At 54.2% G+C, this 22,742-nt stretch overlaps 1 protein-coding gene across 1 annotated transcript in view; it reads right to left on the bottom strand.

The window, feature by feature from the left end:
- Positions 1-299: 299 nt before the first annotated feature.
- Positions 300-22,742, bottom strand: part of LOC121282888 (basic proline-rich protein-like) — a 99,604-nt gene continuing 77,161 nt past the window's right edge. Inside the window, exons 4-5 of the mRNA XM_041196699.1 lie at positions 2,642-3,943; positions 300-423 (exon numbers count right to left, since the gene is read on the bottom strand). Of these exons, the coding sequence (XP_041052633.1) occupies positions 300-423; positions 2,642-3,943 (1,426 nt within the window). The remainder of the gene's footprint in view (positions 424-2,641; positions 3,944-22,742) is intronic.

Consider the following 22,742-nt stretch of genomic DNA (forward strand, 5'->3'; position numbering starts at 1 on the left):
ACTGCTTCCAACACATTTACATCCTTCCTTAAATAAGGAGACCAATACTGTACACAATACTCCAGATGTGGTCTCCCCAGTGCCATGTACAACTGAAGCATAATCTCCCTACTTTTATATTCAATTCCCCTGGCAATAAACAATAATATTCTATTAGCTTTCCTAATTACCAGGATTTTGACCCAGTGACAGTGAAGGAACGGTGACACATTTCCAAGTCAGGATGGTGAGTGGTTCGGAGGGGAAATTCCAGGTGGTGGTCTTCCCATGTGTCTGCCGCTCCCTCTAGGTGGTAGAGGTCACGGGTTTGGGAGTTTTTGTTGAAGGAGGCTTTTCACCTCTTTCTTTGTTGGCTCCAGCTTTCCTGGATAGGAATGCCCACTGAAAGGACAATTATTAGTGGTGATCTGAGGCAGTGAGTATCTGTGGGATGAAAGGGAAGCATTAAAATGAAAGGAAACCTTTTCCTCAGCTAAGCTCCAAATGCACAAAGTGAAGAAAGCCTTTAGAAAACGTTTAGCCTTCCTTAAAATGGACAAGTGTTTGAAGCAGAGTGTGGGGAAAGAGTGGGCCAGTGGGACTAGATTTAAATTGCTGTGGCAACTGTGGCCATAGACACAAGGGGCTCAAGGTTACCTACTGGCAGTATACTCACATGGGTTGAAACGATTATATGGTCACAGGGCCTGGTTATAACATTGAGACAACTGATCGACATAGAACATAGACACTGCTCCTCAACCTACTTTATATCAATGCAAACAAACCAGCTCTAAGAATTATTAGTAAGAATGCCGTGCTTAAACTGCCTATTAATGCCTGTCTCATGCTGGGTATTAATGTGGTTGATAAATGTCTTAGAGTTTTTGAGAATGTAACAGTAGGGCATATATAGTATATCTGGCTTTCCAAAAGACATTCCATATGGTGCCATACAAAAGGTTAATACACAAGTTAAGGGCTAATGGAGTTGGGGTGATATATTAGCATGGAAAGAGATTGGTTAACAGACAGGAAGCAGAGAGTAGGGATAAATGGCACATTTTAAGTTGACAGACTGTGACTAATAGAGTGTTGCAAGGATCAGTGCTGAGACCTCAGCTATTTACAAACTATATTGATGACTTAGACAAAGACACAGAGAGTAATGTATCTAAGTTTGCTGATAATACAAAGCTGGGTGGGAAGGTAAGTTGTGAGGAGGACACAAAGAGGCTGCAAAGAGATTTGGACAGGTGAAATGAGTGGGTAACAAGATGGCAGATGGAGAACAACATGGTGAAGTGTGAAGTTATTCACTTTGGTCGCAAGATTAAAAAAGCAGAATAATTGTTAAAAGATGAGAAACTTGTAGGTGTTGATGTTCAAAGACACTTGGGTGTGCTCATACAAGGAACACAGAAAGTTAGCATGCAGGTGCAGCAAGCCATTCAAAAGGCAAATGGCACATTGGCCTTTATTGAAAGGGGACTGGAGTACAAGAATAAAGAAGTCTTGCTACAGTTGGACATGGCTTTGGTGAGACCGCATCTGGAATACTGTTCTGATGAAAGGTCATCAGCTTGAAACATTAATCCTGTTTCTCTCTCCACAGATGCTGCTAGACCTGCTGAGTATTTCCAGCATTTTCTGTGTTTATTTCAGATTTCCAGCATCTGCAATATTTTCTTTTCCTTGAGGTATTTTGTACAGTGTATCTAAAGAGCAACATACTTCCTCGGAGACATTGCTGTGAAGGGTCACAAGATTGGTCCCTAGGATGAGGGGGTTGTCCTACAATGAGAGGCTGAGTAAATTGGGATTATATTCTCTACAGTTTAGAAGAATGAGAGGTGATTGCATTAAAACATACAAGATTCTGAAGGGGCTCGATAGATTGGATGCTGAGAGACTATTTCCCCCTAGCTGGGAAAAGGGGGAGGGTCAATTTCAGGGTAAGAGGCAGATCATTTAGGACTGAGATGAGGAGAAATTCTTCACTCGGAGGGTTGTGAATCTTTGGAATTCTCCACCCCAGAGGGCTGTGGATGCTCCATCAGTTGAATACATTCAGGACTGAGACTGAGACATTTTTAGTCTCTCAGGGAATCAAGGGACATGGGCGACAAAGTGGAGTTGAAGCCCAAGGTCAGCCATGATGGTATTGAATGGTCAAGCAGGCAGGACGGGCCGAATGGTGTCATGGTGCTCCTATTTCTGATGTTACTCCCACACTGAGTATTAATGTCAGTCTTACTCCAGGGGTTGATGTAACTGGTACTCTGGGTGTTGGTGCCTCTGTCAGTGAGCTGGCTCCTTGCCCCCGGCTATTTTGCCCCTTTTGGGGGTAAGAGTCCGGCGCTCTCTCTCTGGTTTATATTTAGAACCATTTGCAGTTCCGAGGATTTTCAGTCCTGACGTAGAGAGCAATGCGCAGTGTGTCGGTGATGAGGATTCGCCGCTCCATCAATGAGACTCCGGGGAGTTCAGGCTGCCTCTCTGTATAAAAGCGGCCCCGAGAAGCAGCTCTTCGCCTTCTGCTGCTGCCAGGCCGCAGGGTGAGGCTGGCAGTGCCGGGGACCCGGCTACACCTACCCCGCTCTGGCTCTCTCCTTCCTGTGCTTCATTCGGATGTGAGGGGAGTTACTGCTCGGGACATTACGGTAAGATTGCGGCGGCTCCTCCGCCTCCCGCCGCTGGCAGGGCGGTCAGAGCGGCGGCAACACGTGGGCATCGGGGGTGGGCATCGGGGGGTGGGCACCGGGGGTGGGCACCCGGACCCGGAGCAGGATCCTGGAGGGATCCGGAAGCAGGGATGCGGGAGGGATCCAGGAGCAATGATCCGGGAGCAGAGATCCGGGAGGGATCCGTGAGGAGGGGTCCAGGAGCCGGGATCTGGAAGCAGGGATCCGGGAGCAGGGATCCGGGAGCGTGATCTGGAAGCAGGGATCCGGGACCAGGGATCCAGGAGCAGGCGTCCGGGAGCAGGGATCCAGTAGCAGGGATCCTGGAGCGTGATCTGGGAGCAGGGATCCGGGAGCAGGGATCCAGTAGCAGGGATCCTGGAGCGTGATCTGGGAGCAGGGATCCGGGAGCAGGGATCCGGGAGCAGGGATCCAGGAGCAGGGATTCGGGAGCGTGATCCGGGAGCAGGGATCCGGGAGCGTGATCTGGGAGCAGGGATCCGGGAGCGTGATCTGGGAGCAGGGATCCGGGAGCAGGGATCCAGGAGCAGGGATTCGGGAGCGTGATCCGGGAGCAGGGATCCGGGAGCGTGATCTGGGAGCAGGGATCCGGGAGCAGGGATCCAGGAGCAGGGATTCGGGAGCGTGATCCGGGAGCAGGGATGCGGGAGCGTGATCCGGGAGCAGGGATCCGGGAGCGTGATCTGGGAGCAGGGATCCGGGAGCAGGGATCCAGGAGCAGGGATTCGGGAGCGTGATCCGGGAGCAGGGATCCGGGAGCAGGGATCCAGGAGCAGGGATTCGGGAGCGTGATCCGGGAGCGTGATCCGAGAGCAGGGATCGAGGAGCAGGGATTCGGGAGCGTGATCCGGGAGCAGGGATCGAGGAGCAGGGATCCGGGAGCGTGATCCGGGAGCAGGGATCCAGGAGCAGGGATTCGGGAGCGTGATCCGGGAGCGTGATCCGAGAGCAGGGATCGAGGAGCAGGGATTCGGGAGCGTGATCCGGGAGCAGGGATCCGGGAGCGTGATCCGGGAGCAGGGATGCGGGAGCAGGGATTCGGGAGCAGGGATCCGGGAGCGTGATCTGGGAGCAGGGATCCGGGAGCGTGATCTGGGAGCAGGGATCCGGGAGCAGGGATCCAGGAGCAGGGATCCGGGAGCGTGATCCGGGAGCAGGGATGCGGGAGAAGGATCGGGACTCCCAGTGTTTTGCTCCGGGCTCGAGTGAGAGTGAAACAGATTGATCCGGAGTCGGGACGGCCAGACAGACAGGGAGCACTGGGATTAGAGATAGAGATGGTGAAGAAGGAGGGATTTGGAGCTTGGATGGGGCTGAGTTGGGCTGAGTTGGGATGAGTTGGGATGAGTTGGGCTGAGTTGGGATGAGTTGGGATGAGTTGGGATGAGTTGGGCTGAGTTGGGATGAGTTGGGATGAGTTGGGATGAGTTGGGATGAGTTGGGCTGAGTTGGGATGAGTTGGGCTGAGTTGGGATGAGTTGGGATGAGTTGGGATGAGTTGGGCTGAGTTGGGATGAGTTGGGCTGAGTTGGGATGAGTTGGGATGAGTTGGGATGAGTTGGGATGAGTTGGGCTGAGTTGGGATGAGTTGGGATGAGTTGGGATGAGTTGGGATGAGTTGGGATGAGTTGGGATGAGTTGGGCTGAGTTGGGATGAGTTGGGATGAGTTGGGATGAGTTGGGCTGAGTTGGGATGAGTTGGGATGAGTTGGGATGAGTTGGGATGAGTTGGGCTGAGTTGGGATGAGTTGGGATGAGTTGGGCTGAGTTGGGATGAGTTGGGCTGAGTTGGGATGAGTTGGGATGCAGTGATGACAGGTATTAGTTGCGAATGTAGAGTTGATTGATCCAGATGCAGAGAGATCCACATTAGAGACTGGGATCTCTCCCGGTTAGGCACAGTCCGGATGTGACTCTCAGTTCGGGTTCATGTTGCCCTGAAGCCTCTCCGAACGGGACTGGCCACTGTCAGCACCTCACTGAATCTCTCTTCACTCTGGCTGCACTGCACTGTCCCAGTCCGGCTCCCGGAGTCCTGCAGATTCCCAATTAATGTTTTTGTGAATAAGAATCCTGCCCGGATATTGCTGCTGTAAATGAGGGGTGGGGGGTCAGGGGTGAGTGTGGGGGTTGAGCTGGGGGGGGGTGGGGGGGTGGTGATGGCCTGGGGAGTGTGCAGGTGGGGGGTTGGTTTGGGGGGAGTGTGGGGTTGGGGGGGTTTGTGGGGAGTGTGCAGGTGGGGGGGGGGGTGGTTTGGGGGAGTGTGGGGGTGGGGGTGGTTTGGGGGGAGTGTGGGGGTGGGGGGGGTGGTTTGGTGGGAGTGTGGGGATGGGGTGTGGTTTGGGGGGAGTGTGGGGGTGGGGGGTGGTTTGGTGGGAGGGTGGGGGTGGGGGGTGATTTGGGGGAGTGTGGGGGTGGGGGGTGGTTTGGGGGAGTGTGGGGATGGGGTGTGGTTTGGGGGGAGTGTGGGGGTGGGGTGTGGTTTGGGGGGAGTGTGGGGGTGGGGGGGTGGTTTGGGGGAGTGTGGGGATGGGGTGTGGTTTGGGGGGAGTGTGGGGGTGGGGTGTGGTTTGGTGGGAGTGTGGGGGTGGGGGGTTTGGGGGGAGTGTGGGGTGGTTTGGGGGAAGTGTGGGGTTGGGGGGGTTTGTGGGGAGTGTGCAGGTGGGGGAGGTGGTTTGGTGGGAGTGTGGGGGTGGGGGTGGTTTGGGGGGAGTGTGGGGGTGGGGGAGGTGGTTTGGTGGGAGTGTGGGGGTGGGGGGTGGTTTGGGGGAGTGTGGGGGTGGGGGTGGTTTGGGCGGAGTGTGGGGGTTGGGGGGGTTGGGGGAGTGTGGGGGTGGAGTGGTTTGGGGGTAGTGTGGGGGTAGGGGGTGGTTTGGGGGGAATGTAGGGGTGGGGGGGTGGTTTGGGGGGAGTGTGGGGGTGGGGGTGGTTTGGGGGGAGTGTGGGGGTGGGGGAGGTGGTTTGGTGGGAGTGTGGGGGTGGGGGGTGGTTTGGGGGAGTGTGGGGGTGGGGGTGGTTTGGGGGGAGTGTGGGGGTGGGGGGGTTGGGGGAGTGTGGGGGTGGAGTGGTTTGGGGGTAGTGTGGGGTGGGGGGTGGTTTGAGGGGAGTGTGGGGGTGGGGGGTGGTTTGGGGGGAATGTAGGGGTGGGGGGGTGGTTTGGGGGGAGTGTGGGGGTGGGGGGTGGTTTGGGGGGAGAGTGGGAGTGAGGGGTGGTTTGGGGGGAGAGTGGGGGTGGGGGTGGTTTGGGGGGAGTGTGGGGGTGGGGGGGTTGGGGGAGTGTGGGGGTGGAGTGGTTTGGGGGTAGTGTGGGGGTGGGGGGTGGTTTGAGGGGAGTGTGGGGGTGGGGGGTGGTTTGGGGGGAATGTAGGGGTGGGGGGGTGGTTTGGGGGGAGTGTGGGGGTGGGGGGTGGTTTGGGGGGAGAGTGGGGGTGAGGGGTGGTTTGGGGGGAGAGTGGGGGTGGGGGTGGTTTGGGGGGAATGTAGTGATGGGGGGTGGTTTGGGGGGAATGTAGGGATGGGGGGTGGTTTGGGGGGAATGTAGGGGTGGCGGGGTGGTTTGGGGGGAGTGTGGGGGTGGGGGGTGGTTTGGGGGGAGTGTGGGGGTGGGGGGGTTGGGGGAGTGTGGGGGTGGAGTGGTTTGGGGGTAGTGTGGGGGTGGGGGGTGGTTTGGGGGGAGTGTGGGGGTGGGGGGTGGTTTGGAGGGACTGTGGGGTGGGGGGTGGTTTGGAGGGAGTGTGGGGGTGGGGAGGTTTCTTGTGCTCAAAGTTGGATGGTTTGGGGTCAATCAACGCTGTTCCTTTTCGCAATTCTGCCCTGGATTCTATGCGGATTTCAAACGGATTCCGCTCAGCTCCCGGACTCGGTCTCACTTCAGGATGTGGGAGTGAGGCATTCACCCAATGGGATTGTAGAGAGCTGCTGGAGTCAGGGTCCGGGATCTGGTGCTGGTTGGAACAGTCTCTCAGTCCGGCTGACCACAGCTACTCCTGCCGGCACACAGTCTGGTTGTTGGGCCCGGAGGGAGAGACCCTGATTCGGAACAATTCGGCATCGCCTGGTAAAACCGAGCGAGAGCGGATCAGGCTGTAATCTCTCAGATTATCTGGGCTCCAGCAGCTTTTACAGCCAATGAAATCCTGAGCTTCACTGTGATTAGATGGACAATGGCGGGATTGCACTTTAGCCAACACCATCAAATTGCTTCTGATATTGGATCAGGAATAAACATTGGGAACGATTTCGAAAATCTCCTGCTCTTCATCCCAATGCTGCATTGTGCTTTTTGACATGTTACTGAGAGGAGCTTTCAGTTTAACATCTCAACTAAAAAAAAGAAACTCCGATAGTGCGTCGCTCCCTCAGCACTGACCATCTAACAGTGCGGCGTTCCCTCAATACTGACCCTCCGACAGTGCGGCGCTCCCTCAATACTGACCCTCCGACAGTGCAGCACTCCCTCAATATTCACCGTCCAACATTGCGGCTCTTCTCTTTGACAGTGCATCTCTCCTTCAGTACTGAGTCTCCTACAGTGCAGCGCTCCCTCAGCACTGACCCTCCGACAGTGCAGCACTCCCTCAGAACTGACCCTCCGACAGTGCAGCACTCCCTCAGTACTGACCCTCTGACAGTGCAGCACTCCCTCAGTACTGACCCTCTGACAGTGCAGCGCTCCCTCAGAACTGACCCTCCAACAGTGCAGCACTCCCTCAGTACTGACCCTCTGACAGTGCAGTGCACGTTCAGTACTGACCCTCTGAAAGTGCAGTGCTCCCTCAGTACTGACTCTCCGACAGTGTAGTGCTAACTCAGTACTGACCCTCTGACAGTGCAGTACTCCATCAGTACTGACTCTCTAACAGTGCAGCACTCCGTCAATACTGACCCTCCGACAGTGCAGCGCTCCCTCAATACTCACCCTCCAACATTGCAGCTCTCTTCTTTAACAGTGCACCGCTCCTTCAGTACTGAGCCTCTGACAGTGCAGCGCACCCTTAGTGCTGACTCTCTGACAGTGTAGTGCTAGCTCAGTACTGACTCTCCGACAGTGCACTGCTACCTCAGTACTGACCTTCCGACAAGGCATATCTCCTGCAGTACTGACTCTCCGACATTGCAGCTCTCCCTCAGTACTGACCCTCCGACAGTGCATGACTCCCTCAGTACTGACCCTCTGACAGTGCAGCGCTCCCTCAATACTCTCCCTCCAGAATTGCGGCTCTCCTCAGTACTGACCCTTTTACAGTGCAGCACTCCCTCAGTACTGACCCTCTGACAGTGCAGTACTCCCTCAGTACTGGCCCTCCAACAGTGCAGCACTCCCTCAGTACTGACGCTTTGACAGTGCCTTGCACCCTCAGTCATGACCCTCCGACAGTGCAGCACTCCCTCAGTACTGACCCTCTGACAGTGCAGCACTCCCTCAGTACTGATGCTTTGACAGTGCGGCACTCCCTCAGTACTGACCCTCCAACAGTGCAGCACTCCCTCAGTACTGACGCTTTGACAGTGCCGTGCGCCCTCAGTCATGACCCTCCGATAGTGCAGCACTCCCTCAATACTCACCCTCCAACATTGCAGCTCTCTTCTTTGACAGTGCACCGCTCCTTGAGCCTCTGACAGTGCAGCGCACCCTCAGTAGGACCCTCTGACAGTGTAGTGCTAACTCAGTACTGACTCATCAACAGTGTGGCACTCCGTCAGTACTGACTCTCCGACAGTGCACTGCTACCTCAGTACTGACCCTCTGACAGTGCTGCACTCCCTCAGTACTGACTCTCTGACAGTTCAGCACTCCCTCAGTACTTACCCTCTGACTGTGCAGTATTCCCTCAGTCCTGACCCTCTGACAGTGCAGTGCTCCCTCAGTACTGTCCCTCCAACAGTTCAGCATTCCCTCAGTACTGTCCCTCTGACAGTGCAGTACTCCCTCAATACTCACCCTCCAGCATTATGGCTCTCCTCAGTACTCACCCTTTGACAGAGGACTGCTACCTCAGTACTGAGCCTCCGACAGTGCAGCACTCCCGCAGCACTGTCTCTCCAACAGTGCAGCACTCCCACAGCACTGACCATCCGACAGTGCTGCGCTCCCTCAGTCCTGACTCTCCGACAGTGCAGCGCTCCCTCAGTACTGACCCTCCAACAGTGCAGCACTGCCTCAATGCTCAGCCTCCAGCATTGCAGCTCTCCTCAGTACTGTCCCACAGATCTGACCCCCTGACAGTGCAGTACTCCCTCAGTACTGACCCTCCGACAGTACAGCTCTCCTTCAGTACTGGCCCTCCGACAGTGCAGCACTCCCTCAGTACTGGCCCTCCAACAGTGCAGCACTCCCTCAGTACTGACCCTTTGACAGTGCCGTGTGCCCTCAGTCATGACCCTCCAGCAGTGCAGCACTCCCTCAATACTCACCCTCCGACATTGCGGCTCTCTTCTTTGACAGTGCACCGCTCCCTCAGTACTGAGCCTCGGACAGTGCAGCGCACCCTCAGTAGGACCCTCCGACAGTGTAGTGCTAACTCAGTACTGACTCATGGACAGTGTGGCACTCCCTCAGTACTGACCCTCTGACAGTGCAGCGCTCCCTCAGTACTGACTCTCTGACAGTTCAGCACTCCCTCAGTACTTACCCTCTGACTGTGCAGTATTCCCTCAGTCCTGACCCTCTGATAGTGCAGTGCTCCCTCAGTACTGACCCTCCGACAGTTCAGCACTCCCTCAGTACTGTCCCTCTGACAGTGCAGTATTCCCTCAATACTCACCCTCCAGCATTGCGGCTCTCCTCAGTACTGACCCTTTGACAGTGTACCGCTACCTCAGTACTGTGCCTCCGACAGTGCAGCACTCCTGCAGCACTGACTCTCCAACAGTGCAGCGCTCCGACAGCACTGACCCTCCAACAGTGCTGCGCTCTGACAGCACTGACCCTCCAACAGTGCTGTGCTCCCTCAGTCCTGACTCTCTGACAGTGCAGCGCTCCTTCAGTACTAATCCTCCAACAGTGCAATGCTCCCTCAGTACTGAATCTCCGACAGTTCAGTGCTCCCTCAGTCATGCCCTTCCAACAGTGTAGCACTGCCTCAATACTCAGCCTCCAGCATTGCAGCTCTCCTTACTACTGTCCCTCAGAACTGACCCCTGAAGGTGCAGCGCTGTCTCAGTACTGACCCTCTGACAGAGCAGCACTCCCTCAATACTGACCCTCCAACAGTGCAGCACAGCCTCAGTACTGACCCTATGATAGTGCAGCACTCTCTCAGTACTGACCCTCCGACAGTGAATCGTGCCCTCAGTACAGACCTTTTGACAGTGCAGCACTCCCTCAGTACTGACCCTCCGACAGTGCTGCACTCTCAGTACTGGCCCCCCGACAGTGCAGCACTCCCTCAGTACTGATCCTCCGACAGTGCTGCATTCTCTCAGTACTGGCCCTCCGACAGTGCAGCACTCCCTCAGTACTGACCCTCTGACGGTGCAATGCTCCCTCAGTCATGATCCTCCAACAGTGCGTCACTCCCTCAATACTCATCCTCCAACATAGCAGCTCTCCTCAGATTGACCCTTTGACAATGCATCGCTCCCACAGTACCGACTCTCCAACAGTGCAATGCTCCCTCATTACTGACCCTCCCACAGTGTGGCACTCCTTCAGCACTCCATCCACCAACAGTGAGGTGCTCCCTCAGTATTGACACTCCAACAGTGCAGAGCTCTCTCAGTACTGATCCTCCGATAGCACAGCACTCCCTCATTACTGATCCTCTGACGCTGCAGCGCTCCCTCAGTACTGACCCTCCAACAGTGCAGCATTCCCTCAGTACCAACCTTCTGATAGTGCAGCACTTCCTCAGTACATGCTCTTTGACAATGCAGCACTCCCTCAGTACTGACCCTCCAAAAGTGCAGTGCTCCATCAATACTGACCATCCGCCAGTGCTGACCTTCTCAGTACTGACCCTCCGACAGTACAGCACTCCATCAGTGCTGACCTGCTGACAGTGCAGCAATCCTTAATACTGACCCCCTGACAGTGCGGCATTCCCTCAGACCTGACCCTCCAACAATGCAGCACTCCCTCAGTTCTGACCCTCCAAAAGTGCAGTGCTTCTTCAATACTGACCCTCTGACACTGAATCACATCCTCAGTACTGACCCTCCACCAGTGCAGCACTCTCTCAGTGCTGACCTTCTGACACCGCAGCGCTCCCCCAATACTGACCCTTCACCAGCGCTGCGCCTTCTCAGTACTGACCCTCTGACAGTGCCGCACTCCCTCAGTACTGACCCTCTGACAGTGCTGCACTCTCTCAGTACTGACCCTCTGACAGTGCTGCACTCTTTCAGTACTGACCCTCCGACAATGCAGTGCTCTCTCAGTACGGACCATCTAACAATAAATTACGCCCTCAGGACTGACCCTCTGACAGTGCAGTACCTTCTCAGAACAGGTCCTCTGACAATCCAGCATTCCTTCAGTACTGACCCTCCAAAAGTGCATTGCTCCATCAGTACTGACCCTCCGACGTTGCAGCACTCCCTGAGCTACCGACACCCCGACAGCGCAGCAATCGCTAATTCTGACCCTCAGACTGTGCAGCATTTCCTCAGTACTGACCATCCAACACTGCAGATCTCCCACACTACTGACCCTCCGACAGTGAATCGTAACCTCAGTACAGACCTTTTGACAGTGCAGCACTCCCTCAGTACTGACCCTCCAACAGTGCTGCACTCTCAGTACTGGCCCCCTGACAGTGCTGCACTCTTTCAGTACTGACCCTCCGACAATGCAGTGCTCTCTCAGTACGGACCATCTAACAATAAATCACGCCCTCAGGACTGACCCTCTGACAGTGCAGTACCTTCTCAGAACAGGCCCTCTGACAATCCAGCATTCCCTCAGTACTGACCCTCCAAAAGTGCATTGCTCCATCAGTACTGACCCTCCGACGTTGCAGCACTCCCTGAGCTACCGACACCCCGACAGCGCAGCAATCGCTAATTCTGACCCTCAGACTGTGCAGCATTTCCTCAGTACTGACCATCCAACACTGCAGATCTCCCACACTACTGACCCTCCGACAGTGAATCGTGACCTCAGTACAGACCTTTTGACAGTGCAGCACTCCCTCAGTACTGACCCTCCAACAGTGCTGCACTCTCAGTACTGGCCCCCTGACAGTGCAGCACTCCCTCAGTACTGACCCTCCGACAGTGCTGCACTCTCTCAGTACTGACCCTCTGACAGTTCTGCACTCTCTCAGTACTGACCCTCTGACAGTGCAGCACTCCATCAGTACTGACCCTCTGACAGTGATGCACTCCCTCAGTACTGACCCTCCGATAGTGAGGCACTCCCTCCGTACTGATCCTTTGACAGTGCAATGCTCCCTCAGTCATGACCCTCCAACAGCGCGGCACTCCCTCAATACTCACCCTCCAACATAGCTGCTCTACTCAGACTGACCCTTTGACAATGCATCACTCCCACAGTAACGACTCTCCAACAGTGCAATGCTCCCTCAATACTGAACCTCCCACAGTGCGGCATTCCTTCAGTACTGAGCCTCCGACAGTGCAGCGCTCCCTCAGAATTGACCCTCTAAGAGTGCATCACTCCCTCAGTTCTGACCCTCCCACAGTGTGGCACTCCATCAGCACTCCACCCACCGACAGTGTGGCGCTCCCTCAGTATTGACTCTCTAACAGTGCAGCTCTGTCAGTACTGACCCTCCGACCATGCAGCATTCCATCAGTACCAACCTTCCGACAGTGTAGCAATTCCTCATACATGCTCTTTGACAATCCAGCACTCCCTCAGTACTGACCCTCCAAAAGTGCAGTGCTCCATCAATACTGACCATCCTCCAGTGCTGCACCTTCTCAGTACTGTCCCTTCGACAGTGCAGCACTCCATCAGTACTGACCTTCAGACAGTGCAGCACTCCCTCAGTTCTGACCCTCCAAAAGTGCAGTGCTTCTTCAATACTGACCCTCTGACGTGGAATCGCAGCCTCAGTACTGACCCTCTGACAGTGCAGCACTCCCTCAGTACTCACCCTCTGACACTGCAGCACTCCCTCAGTTCTTAACCTCTGACAATGCAGCACTTACTCAGAACAGGCCCTCTGTCAATTCAGCACTCCCTCAGTACTGACCCTCCAAAAGTGCAGTGCTCCATGAGTACTGATCCTTTGACAGTGCAGCACTTCCTCAGTAGATGCCCTTTGACAATGCAGCATTCCCTCAGTTCTGACCCTCCAAAAGTGCAGTGCTCCGTCAATACTGACCCTCCACTAGTGCTGCATCTTCTCAGTACTGACCCTCCGACAGTGCAGTGCTCTCTCAGTACTGACCCTCTAACAATGAATCGCGCCCTCAGGACTAACCCTCTGACAGTGCAGTACCTTCTCAGAACAGGCCCTCTGACAATCCAGCATTCCCTCAGTACTGACCCTCCAAAAGTGCATTGCTCCATCAGTACCAACTCTCCGACATAGCAGCACTCCCTCAGTACTGACCCCCCCAACAATGCAGCAATCCCTAATTCTGACCCTCAGACTGTGCAGCATTTCCTCAGTACTGACCCTCTAACACTGCAGATCTCCCACACTACTGACCCTCCGACAGTGAATCGTGCCCTCAGTACACATCTTTTGACAGTGCAGCACTCCCTCAGTACTGACCCTCCGACAGTGCTGCACTCACTCAGTACTGACCCTCCGACAGTGCTGCACTCCCTCAGTACTGAGGCTCCGACAGTGTTGCACTCCCTCAGTACTGACCCTCCGACAGCGCAGCACTCCCTCAGTACTGAGCCTCCAACAGTGATGCACTCCCTCAGTACTGACCCTCCGACAGCGCAGCACTCCCTCAGTACTGACCCTCCGACAGTGCAGCACACCTTCAGTACTGACCATCCGACAGTGCTGCACTCCCTCAGTACTGAGCCCCCGACAGTGATGCACTCCCTCAGTACTGACCCACCGACAGTGCTGCACTCCCTCAGTACTGAGCCTCCGACAGTGATGCTCTCCCTCAGTACTGACCCTCCGACAGTGCAGCACACCCTCAGTACTGACCCTCTGACAGTGCTGCACTCCCTCAGTTCTGAGCCTCCGACAGTGATGCACTCCCTCAGTACTGACCCACCGACAGTGCTGCATTCTCTCAGTACTGACCCTCCGACAGTGCAGCACACCCTCAGTACTGACCCTCCGACAGTGCTGCACTCCCTCAGTACTGAGCCTCCGACAGTGATGCACTCCCTCAGTACTGACCCACCGACAGTGCAGCACACCCTCAGTACTGACCCTCCGACAGTGCTGCACTCCCTCAGTACTGACCCACCGACAGTGCTGCATTCTCTCAGTACTGACCCCCCGACAGTGCAGCACACCCTCAGTACTGACCCTCCGACAGTGCTGCACTTCCTCCGTACTGACCCTTTGACAGTGCAATGCTTCCTCAGTCATGACCCTCCAACAGTGCGGCACTCCCTCAATACTCACCCTCCAACATAGCAGCTCTCCTCAGACTGACCCTTTGACAATGCATCGCTCCCTCAGTACCAACTCTCCCACAGTGCAATGCTCCCTCAGTATTGACCCTCCCACAGTGCAGCATTCCCTCAGTACTGAGCCTCCGACAGCGCAGCGCACCCTCAGAATTGACCCTCCAAGTGTGCATCACTCCCTCAGTACTGACCCTCCCACAGTGTGGCACTCCTTCAGCACTCCCCCACACACAGTGACTCTTCAATAGTGCAGCGCTCTCTCAGTTTTGATCCTCTGACAGCGCAGCATTCCCTCAGTACCAACCTTCCGGCAGTGCAGCAATTCCTCATACATGCTCTTTGACAATCCAGCACTCCCTCAGTACTGACCCTCCAAAAGTGCAGTGATCCATCAATACTGACCATCTGACAGTGCTGCAACTTCTCAGTACTGACCCTCCGACAGTGCAGCACTCCATCAGTACTGACCATCCGACAGTGCTGCAACTTCTCAGTACTGACCCTCCGACAGTGCAGCACTCCATCAGTACTGACCCTCTGACAGTGCAGCATTCCCTCAGTACTGACCTCCTGACAGTGCAGCATTTCCTAATACTGATCCCCTGACAATGCGGCACTCCCTCAGAACTGTCCCTCCAACAGTGCAGCACTCCCTCAGTACATGCCCTCTGACAATGCAGCACTCCCTCAGTTCTGACCCTCCAAAAGTGCAGTGCTTCTTCAATACTGACCCTCTGACATGGAATCGTACCCTCAGTACTGACCCTCTGACAGTGCAGCAGTTCCTCAGTGCTAGCCCTCTGACACTGCAGCGCTCCTTCAATACTGACCCTCTGACACTGCTGCACTCCATCAAAAGTGATCCTCCAACTGTGCAGTACACCCTCAGTACTTACCCTCTGACATAGCAGCACTTACGCAGAACAGGTCCTCTGTCAATTCAGCACTCCCTCAGTACTGACCCTCCAAAAGTACAGTGCTCCATCAGTATTGACCCTCTGACAGTGCAGCACTCCCTCAGTACTGACCCTCTGACAGTGCAGCACTCCCTCAGTACTGATCCCCCAACAGTGCAGCACTCCCTCAGTACTGACCCTTGGACAGTACAGCGCTCCCTCAACACTGACCCTCCAACAGTGCAGCACTTCCTCAGTACATGCCCTTTGACAATGCGGCACTCCCTCAGTTCTGACCCTCCAAAAGTGCAGTGCTCCATCAATACTGACCCTCCACTCTGCACATTCGCAGTACTGACCCTCTGACAGTGCAGTGCTCTCTCAGAACAGGGACTCTGACAATCCAGCATTCCCTCAGTACTGACCCTCCAAAAGTGCATTGCTCCATCAGTACTGACGCTCTGACAGTGCAGCAATCCCTAAATCTGTCCCTCTGACAAGGCAGTACTCCCTGAGTACTGACCCCCCGATAGCGCAGCAATTGCTAATTCTGACCCTCAGACTGTGCAGCATTTCCTCAGTACTGACCATCCAACACTGCAGATCTCCCACACTACTGACCCTCCGACAGTGAATCGTGACCTCAGTACAGATCTTTTGACAGTGCAGCACTCCCTCAGTACTGACCCTCCAACAGTGCTGCACTCTCAGTACTGGCCCCCCGACAGTGCAGCACTCCCTCAGTACTGACCCTCTGACAGTGCAGTGCTCTCTCAGAACAGGGACTCTGACAATCCAGCATTCCCTCAGTACTGACCCTCCAAAAGTGCATTGCTCCATCAGTACTGACGCTCTGACAGTGCAGCAATCCCTAAATCTGTCCCTCTGACAAGGCAGTACTCCCTGAGTACTGACCCCCCGATAGCGCAGCAATTGCTAATTCTGACCCTCAGACTGTGCAGCATTTCCTCAGTACTGACCATCCAACACTGCAGATCTCCCACACTACTGACCCTCCGACAGTGAATCGTGACCTCAGTACAGACCTTTTGGCAGTGCAGCACTCCCTCAGTACTGACCCTCCGACAGTGCAGCACTCCTTCAGTACTGACCCTCCGACAGTGCTGCACTCCTTCAGTACTGACCCTCTGACAGTGCTGCACTCCCTCAGTACTGACCCTCCGACAGTGCTGCACTCTCAGTACTGACCCTCCGACAGTGCAGCACTCCCTCAGTACTGACCCTCTGACAGTGCAGCACTCCCTCAGTACTGACCCTCTGACAGTGTTGCACTCTCTCAGTACCGACCCTCCGACAGTGCAACACACCCTCAGTACTTACCGTCCGACAGTGCAGCACTCCCTCAGTACTGACCCTCTGACAGTGCTGCACTCTCTCAGTACTGACCCTCCGACAGTGTAGCACTCCCTCAGTACTTACCGTCCGACAGTGCAGCACTCCATCAGTAGTGACCCTCTGACAGTGCAGCACTCCCTCAGTACTGACCCTCTGACAGTGCGGCACTCCCTCAGTACTTACCCTCCGACAGTGCAGCACTCCTTCAGTACTGACCCTCTGACAGTGCTGCACTCTCTCAGTACTGACCCTCCGACAGTGTAGCACTTCCTCAGTACTTACCGTCCGACAGTGCAGCACTCCATCAGTAGCGACCCTCCGACAGTGCAGCACTCCCTCAGTACTGACCCTCTGACAGTGAGGCACTCCCCCAGTATTGACCCTCTGACAGTGCAGCACTCCCTCAGTACTGATCCTACGACAGGGCAGCACTCCCCCATGGTGACCCTCCGCCAGTACAGCGCTCCCTCAGTATTGACCCTACGACAGTGCAGCACTGCCCCAATACTGCACTGCGAGTGTCGGACTGGATTATGTGCTCCAGTAGCTGGAGTGGGATTTGAACTCAAGATTTTGCGACTCAGATGAGAGTGAGCAAGGAGGAGGGATCTGCTGAGAGAGTGAGAAGAATCAGGGAGAAATGAGGTATCGATGGAGGCAATTATGGAAGAAAAGTTCCCTTGGGGAGGGGGATTTTTAATGGTAGAAAGTGGGTTAACAGCGGGGTATTGGGGGTTAATAACAGAGGCAAGAAATCACTAATCAAAGATTTAAAATTAGAGCGCGGAGGGAGAGACGGGGAGCAATGATGGAGTTGGTAAATGCGGAATTTTGAACGTCACAAGCTGCTGATTCCGGATTGGAACCGCCTCCAAGTGAAAGTGCGTCAAGAAACTGCGTAAAACAGTCAAAGCGCGTCAGTCCCCGGAACCTTGGCTTCAGACTGATTACTGTGTGTGAGCTGGGTAACAGTCTACAGTCATGGCTACTGAGGGCTGACACAGACTGCTCACAGCAGCAACATCTGCAGCCGCTCACACACACACACAACCCAGGCTCCGGGAGGGCACAGTCCGATCCCATTGTCTTTCAGCCTCATTTAACACTCCCGGAGCTGAAGGACCGGCTCTCTGCTCCGGGTGATACTGGAACCCTTTCCTTCAGGGTGTAAACTCAGAGTTGCTGCACACAACAGGTGGCAAGCACCAATTGTGCACATCAGCAGCTAGAGTCAGTTTCCAGAGAGTTGTAGAGAGAGGGGATGAGTGGCTGGCTGTGAGCTGGCACTAGATGATGGTCTAATACAGGAGAGGCAGGACCAAGTGTGATGGCAATAAAGGCTGCCAGAGAAGGTGAAGATTTTGAGCTCGGATGTATTCATCAAATTCGCCTGTGCACTTAGACGAAACCAATCATTGGATATTAGACAGGGAGCAGTTTAGAGCTACTCCCCTCAATGCGCCACATTTTGGGGTTTGGGTTCCACACACGCTGACTCTCACTGGGGTACTGGTCCCACACACACTGACTCTCACTGGGGTACTGGTCCCACACACGCTGACTCTCACTGGGGTACTGGTCCCACATACACTGACTCTCACTGGGGTACGGATTCCACACACAATGACTCTCACTGGGGTACGGGCTCCACACACACTGACTCTCACTGGGGTACGGATTCCACACACAATGACTCTCACTGGGGTACGGGCTCCACACACACTGACTCTCACTGGGGTACTGGTCCCACACACACTGACTCTCACTGGGGTACGGGTCCCACACACACTGACTCTCACTGGGGTACAGGTTCCACACACACTGACTCTCACTGGGTACGGGTCCCACACACACACTGACACTCACTGGGGTACGGGTCCCACACACACTGACTCTCACTGGGGTACGGGTCCCACACACACTGACTCTCACTGGGGTACGGGTCCCACACACACTGACTCTCACTGGGGTACGGGTCCCACACACACTGACTCTCACTGGGGTACGGGTCCCACACACACTGACTCTCACTGGGGTATGGGTTCCACACACACTGACTCTCACTGGGGTACGGGTCCCACACACACACTGACTCTCACTGGGGTACGGGTCCCACACACACTGATTCTCACTGGGGTACGGGTCCCACACACACTGACTCTCACTGGGGTACGGGTCCCACACACACTGACTCTCACTGGGGTATGGGTTCCACACTCACTGACACTCACTGGGGTACGGGTCCCACACACACTGACTCTCACTGGGGTACAGGTCCCACACATCACTGACTCTCACTGGGGTACGGGTCCCACACACACTGACTCTCACTGGGGTACGGGTCCCACACACACTGACTCTCACTGGGGTTTGGGTTCCATACACACTGACTCTCATAAAGGTACAGGTTCACACACAATGACTCTCACTGGGGTGCAGGTCCCACACACACTGACTCTCCCTGGGGTACAGGTTCCACATACACAGAATCTCACTGGAGTACGGGTCCCACACACACTGCCTCTCACCGGAGTACGGGTTCCATACACACTGACTCTCACTGGGGTACAGGTTCCACATACGCTGACTCTCATTGGTGTACAGGTTCCACACACACTGACTCTCACTGGTATACGGGTCCCACACACACTGACTCTCACTGGTATACGGGTCCCACACACACTGATTCTCACTGGGGTACGGGCTCCACAAACACTGATTTTCACTGGTGTACGGGTCGCACTCACACTGACTCTTACCGTAGCATGGGCTCCATAAACACTGACTTTCACTGTTGTATGGGTCGCACACACACTGACTCTCGCTGGGGTACGGGTCCCACACACACTGACTCTCACTGGGCTACGGATCCCACACACACTGACTCTCACTGGGCTACGGATCCCACACACACTGACTCTCACTAGGGTACGGGTCCCACGCACACTGACCCTCACTGGGGTACGGGTCCCACACACACTGACTCTCACTGGGGTATGGGTTCCACACACACTGACTGTCATTGGGGTATGGGGTATGGAAGTGGTCATGGGTTTCGAAGATGCTTTCTCTGGAGCCTTGGTGAGTTCCTACAGTGTATCTTGTAGATGGTACACACTGCTGGTACTGTGCGTCAGTGGTGGAGGGAGTGAATGTTTGTGGATGTAGCGCTAATCAAATGAGCTGCTTTGTCCTGGACAGTGTCAATCTCTTGAGTGTTGTGGGAGCTGCACTCATCCAGGCAAGTGGAGAGTATTCCATCACACTCCTGACTTGTGCCTTGTAGATGGTGGACAGGATTTGGGGAGTCAGGAGGTGAGCTACTCACTGCAGGATTCTTAGCCTCTGGCCTGCTATTTTCCACACAACTGGGTAGATGCCAGCCTTGTAGCTATACTGGAACTGCCTGGCTAGGACTTGGCAAGTTCTGGAGCACAAGTATTCAGTACTACTGCGGGAATATTGTCAGGGCCCATAGCCTTTCCAGTATCCTGTGCCTTCAACCGTTTCTTGATATCACATGGAGTGAATCGAATTGGCTGAAGACTGGCATCTGTGATGCTGGGGGCCTCAGGAGGAGGCTGAGATGGAACATCCACTTGGCACTTCTGGCTGAAGATTGTTGCAAATATCTTATCTTTTGCACTGATGTGCTGGTCTCCTCCATCATTGAGGATGGGGATATTTATGGAGCCTCCTCCTCCAGTGAGTTGTTTACGACTATATGTAGCAGGACTGCAGAGCTTAACTCTGATCTGTTGGTTATGCGATCGCTTAGCTCTGTCTATCACTTGCTGTTTATGCTGTTTAGCATGTAAGTAGTCCTGTGTTGTAGCTTCACCAGGTTGACACCTCATTTTTAGGTATGCCTGGTGCTGCTTCTGGCATGCCCTCCTGCACTCTTTGTTGAACCAGTTGATCCCCTGGCTTGATGGTAATGGTAGAGTGGGGGATATGCTAGGCCATGAGGTTACAGGCTGTGTTTGAGTACAATTCTGCTGCTGCTGATGGTCCACAACACCTCATGGATGCCCAGTCTTGAACTGCTAGATCTATTCAAAATCTATCCCATTTAGCACAGTGGTAGTGCCACACGACACAATGGAGGGTATTTTCAATGTGAAGGCAGGACTTTGTCTCCACAGGCACTGTGCATCACTCCTACTGATACTGTCATGGACAGATACATCTGCAGCAGGCAGGTTGGTGAGGATGAGGTCAAGTATGTTTTTCCCTCTTGTTGGTTCCCTCACCACCTGCCACAGATCCAGTCTAGCAGCTATGTTATTTAGGACTTGGCCAGCTCGGTCAGTAGTGGTACTACCGAACTACTCTTAGTGATGGACATTGAAATCATAGAACGGTTAAAGCACAGAAGGAAGCCATTGAGCCCATTGTGTCTGTACCAGCCCCAACCAGAATACATTATGTGCCCTTGCCACCCTCAGTGCTTCTCCCAAGCACTGGAGGAGTTCTGATTCAGAAATGCTTATGATGGGGGGGTGCGTGGTGGTGGTACATGGTAATCAGCAGAAGGTTTCCTTTCCCATGTTTAGCCTTATGCTAATGAGACTTCATTGGGTCTGGAATAGATGTTGAGGTAACTCTCAACTCTATACCACTGTGCTGCCATCTCTGGTGGGTCTGTCCTGCTGGTGGGACAGACATAGGACAAGCCCCAGGGATGGTGATGGTGGGATCTGGGACATTGTATGATTCCATGAGTATGATTATATCAGGCTGTTTTATGACCATGGGCCCTGACAATATTCCAGCAATAGTACTGAAGACTTATGCTTCAGAACTTGCTGTGCCCCTAGCCAAGCTGTTCCAGTACAGCTACAACACTGGCATCTACTGGCTATGTGGAAAATTGCCCAGAAATGTCCTGTATACAAAAAGCAGGACAAATCCAACCCAGCCAATTATTGCCCCATCAGTCTACTCTCCATCATCAGTAAAGTAATGGAAGGAGTCATCAACAGTGCTATCAAGTGGCACTTGCTCAGCGATAACCTGCTCACTGAAACCCAGTTTGGGTTCCCCCAGGGCCAGTCAGCTCCTGACCTCATTACAGCCTTGGTTCAAACATGGACAATAGAGCTGAATCCTGAGGTGAGGTGAGGGTGACTATCCTTGACATCAAGGCAGCATTTGACTGAGTGTGGCATCAAGGAGCCCTAACAAAACTGGAGTGAATGGGAATCAGGGGGAAACTCTCCACAGGTTGGAGTCATATTTAGCTCAGAGGAAGATGGTTGTGGTTGCTGAAGGTCAGTCATCTCAGCTCCAGGACATCACTGCAGGTGTTCCTCAGGGTAGTGTCCTCGGCCCAACCATCTTCAGCTGCTTCATCAATGACCTTCCTTCCATCATAAGGTCAAAGTGGGGATGTTTGCTGATGATTGCACAATGTTCAGCACCATTCATGACTACTCAGATAATGAAGCAGTCCATGTCCAAATGCAGCAAGGCCTGGGCAATATTCATGCTTGGGCTGACAAGTGGCAAGGAATATTCAAGCCACACAAGTGACAGACAATGACCATCTCCAAAAAGAGAGAATCTGACCATTGCCCCTTGACATTCAATGGCATTACCATCGGTGAATCCCCTATTATCAACATCCTGGGGATTACCATTGACCAGAAACTGAACTGGACTAGCCATATAAATACTGTGGTTACAAGAGCAGGTCAGAGGCTAGGAATCCTGCGGTGAGTAACTCATCACCTGACTCCCCAAAGCCTGTCCACCAAGGCACAAGTCAGGAGTGTGATGGAATACTCCCCACTTGCCTGGGTGAGTGAAGTTCCCACAACACTCAAGAAGCTTGACACCATCCAGGACAAAGGAGTCTGCTTGATTGGCACCCCATCCACAAACGTTTACTCCCTCCATCAATGTCGCACAGTAGCAGCAGTGTGTACCATCTACAAGATGCACTGCAGGAATTCACCAAGGCTCCTTAGACAGCACCTTCCAAATCCATGACCACTACCGTCTAGAAGGACAAGGGCAGCAGACGCATGGGAACATCACCACCTGTAAGTTCCACTCCAAGTCACTCACCATCCTGACTTGGAAATATCTCGCTGTTCCTTCACTTTCACTGGGTCAAAATCCTGGAACTCCCTTCCTAACAGCACTGTGGGTGTACCTACACCACATGGACCGCAGCGGTTCAAGAAGACGGCTCACCATCACCTTCTCAAGGGCAACTAGGAATGGGCAATAAATGCTGGGCCCAGCCAGCGAAGACCACATCCTGTGAATGACTAAAAAAAA

Source organism: Carcharodon carcharias, chromosome 10 (assembly GCF_017639515.1).
Source record: "Carcharodon carcharias isolate sCarCar2 chromosome 10, sCarCar2.pri, whole genome shotgun sequence".
Lineage (NCBI taxonomy): Eukaryota > Metazoa > Chordata > Chondrichthyes > Lamniformes > Lamnidae > Carcharodon > Carcharodon carcharias.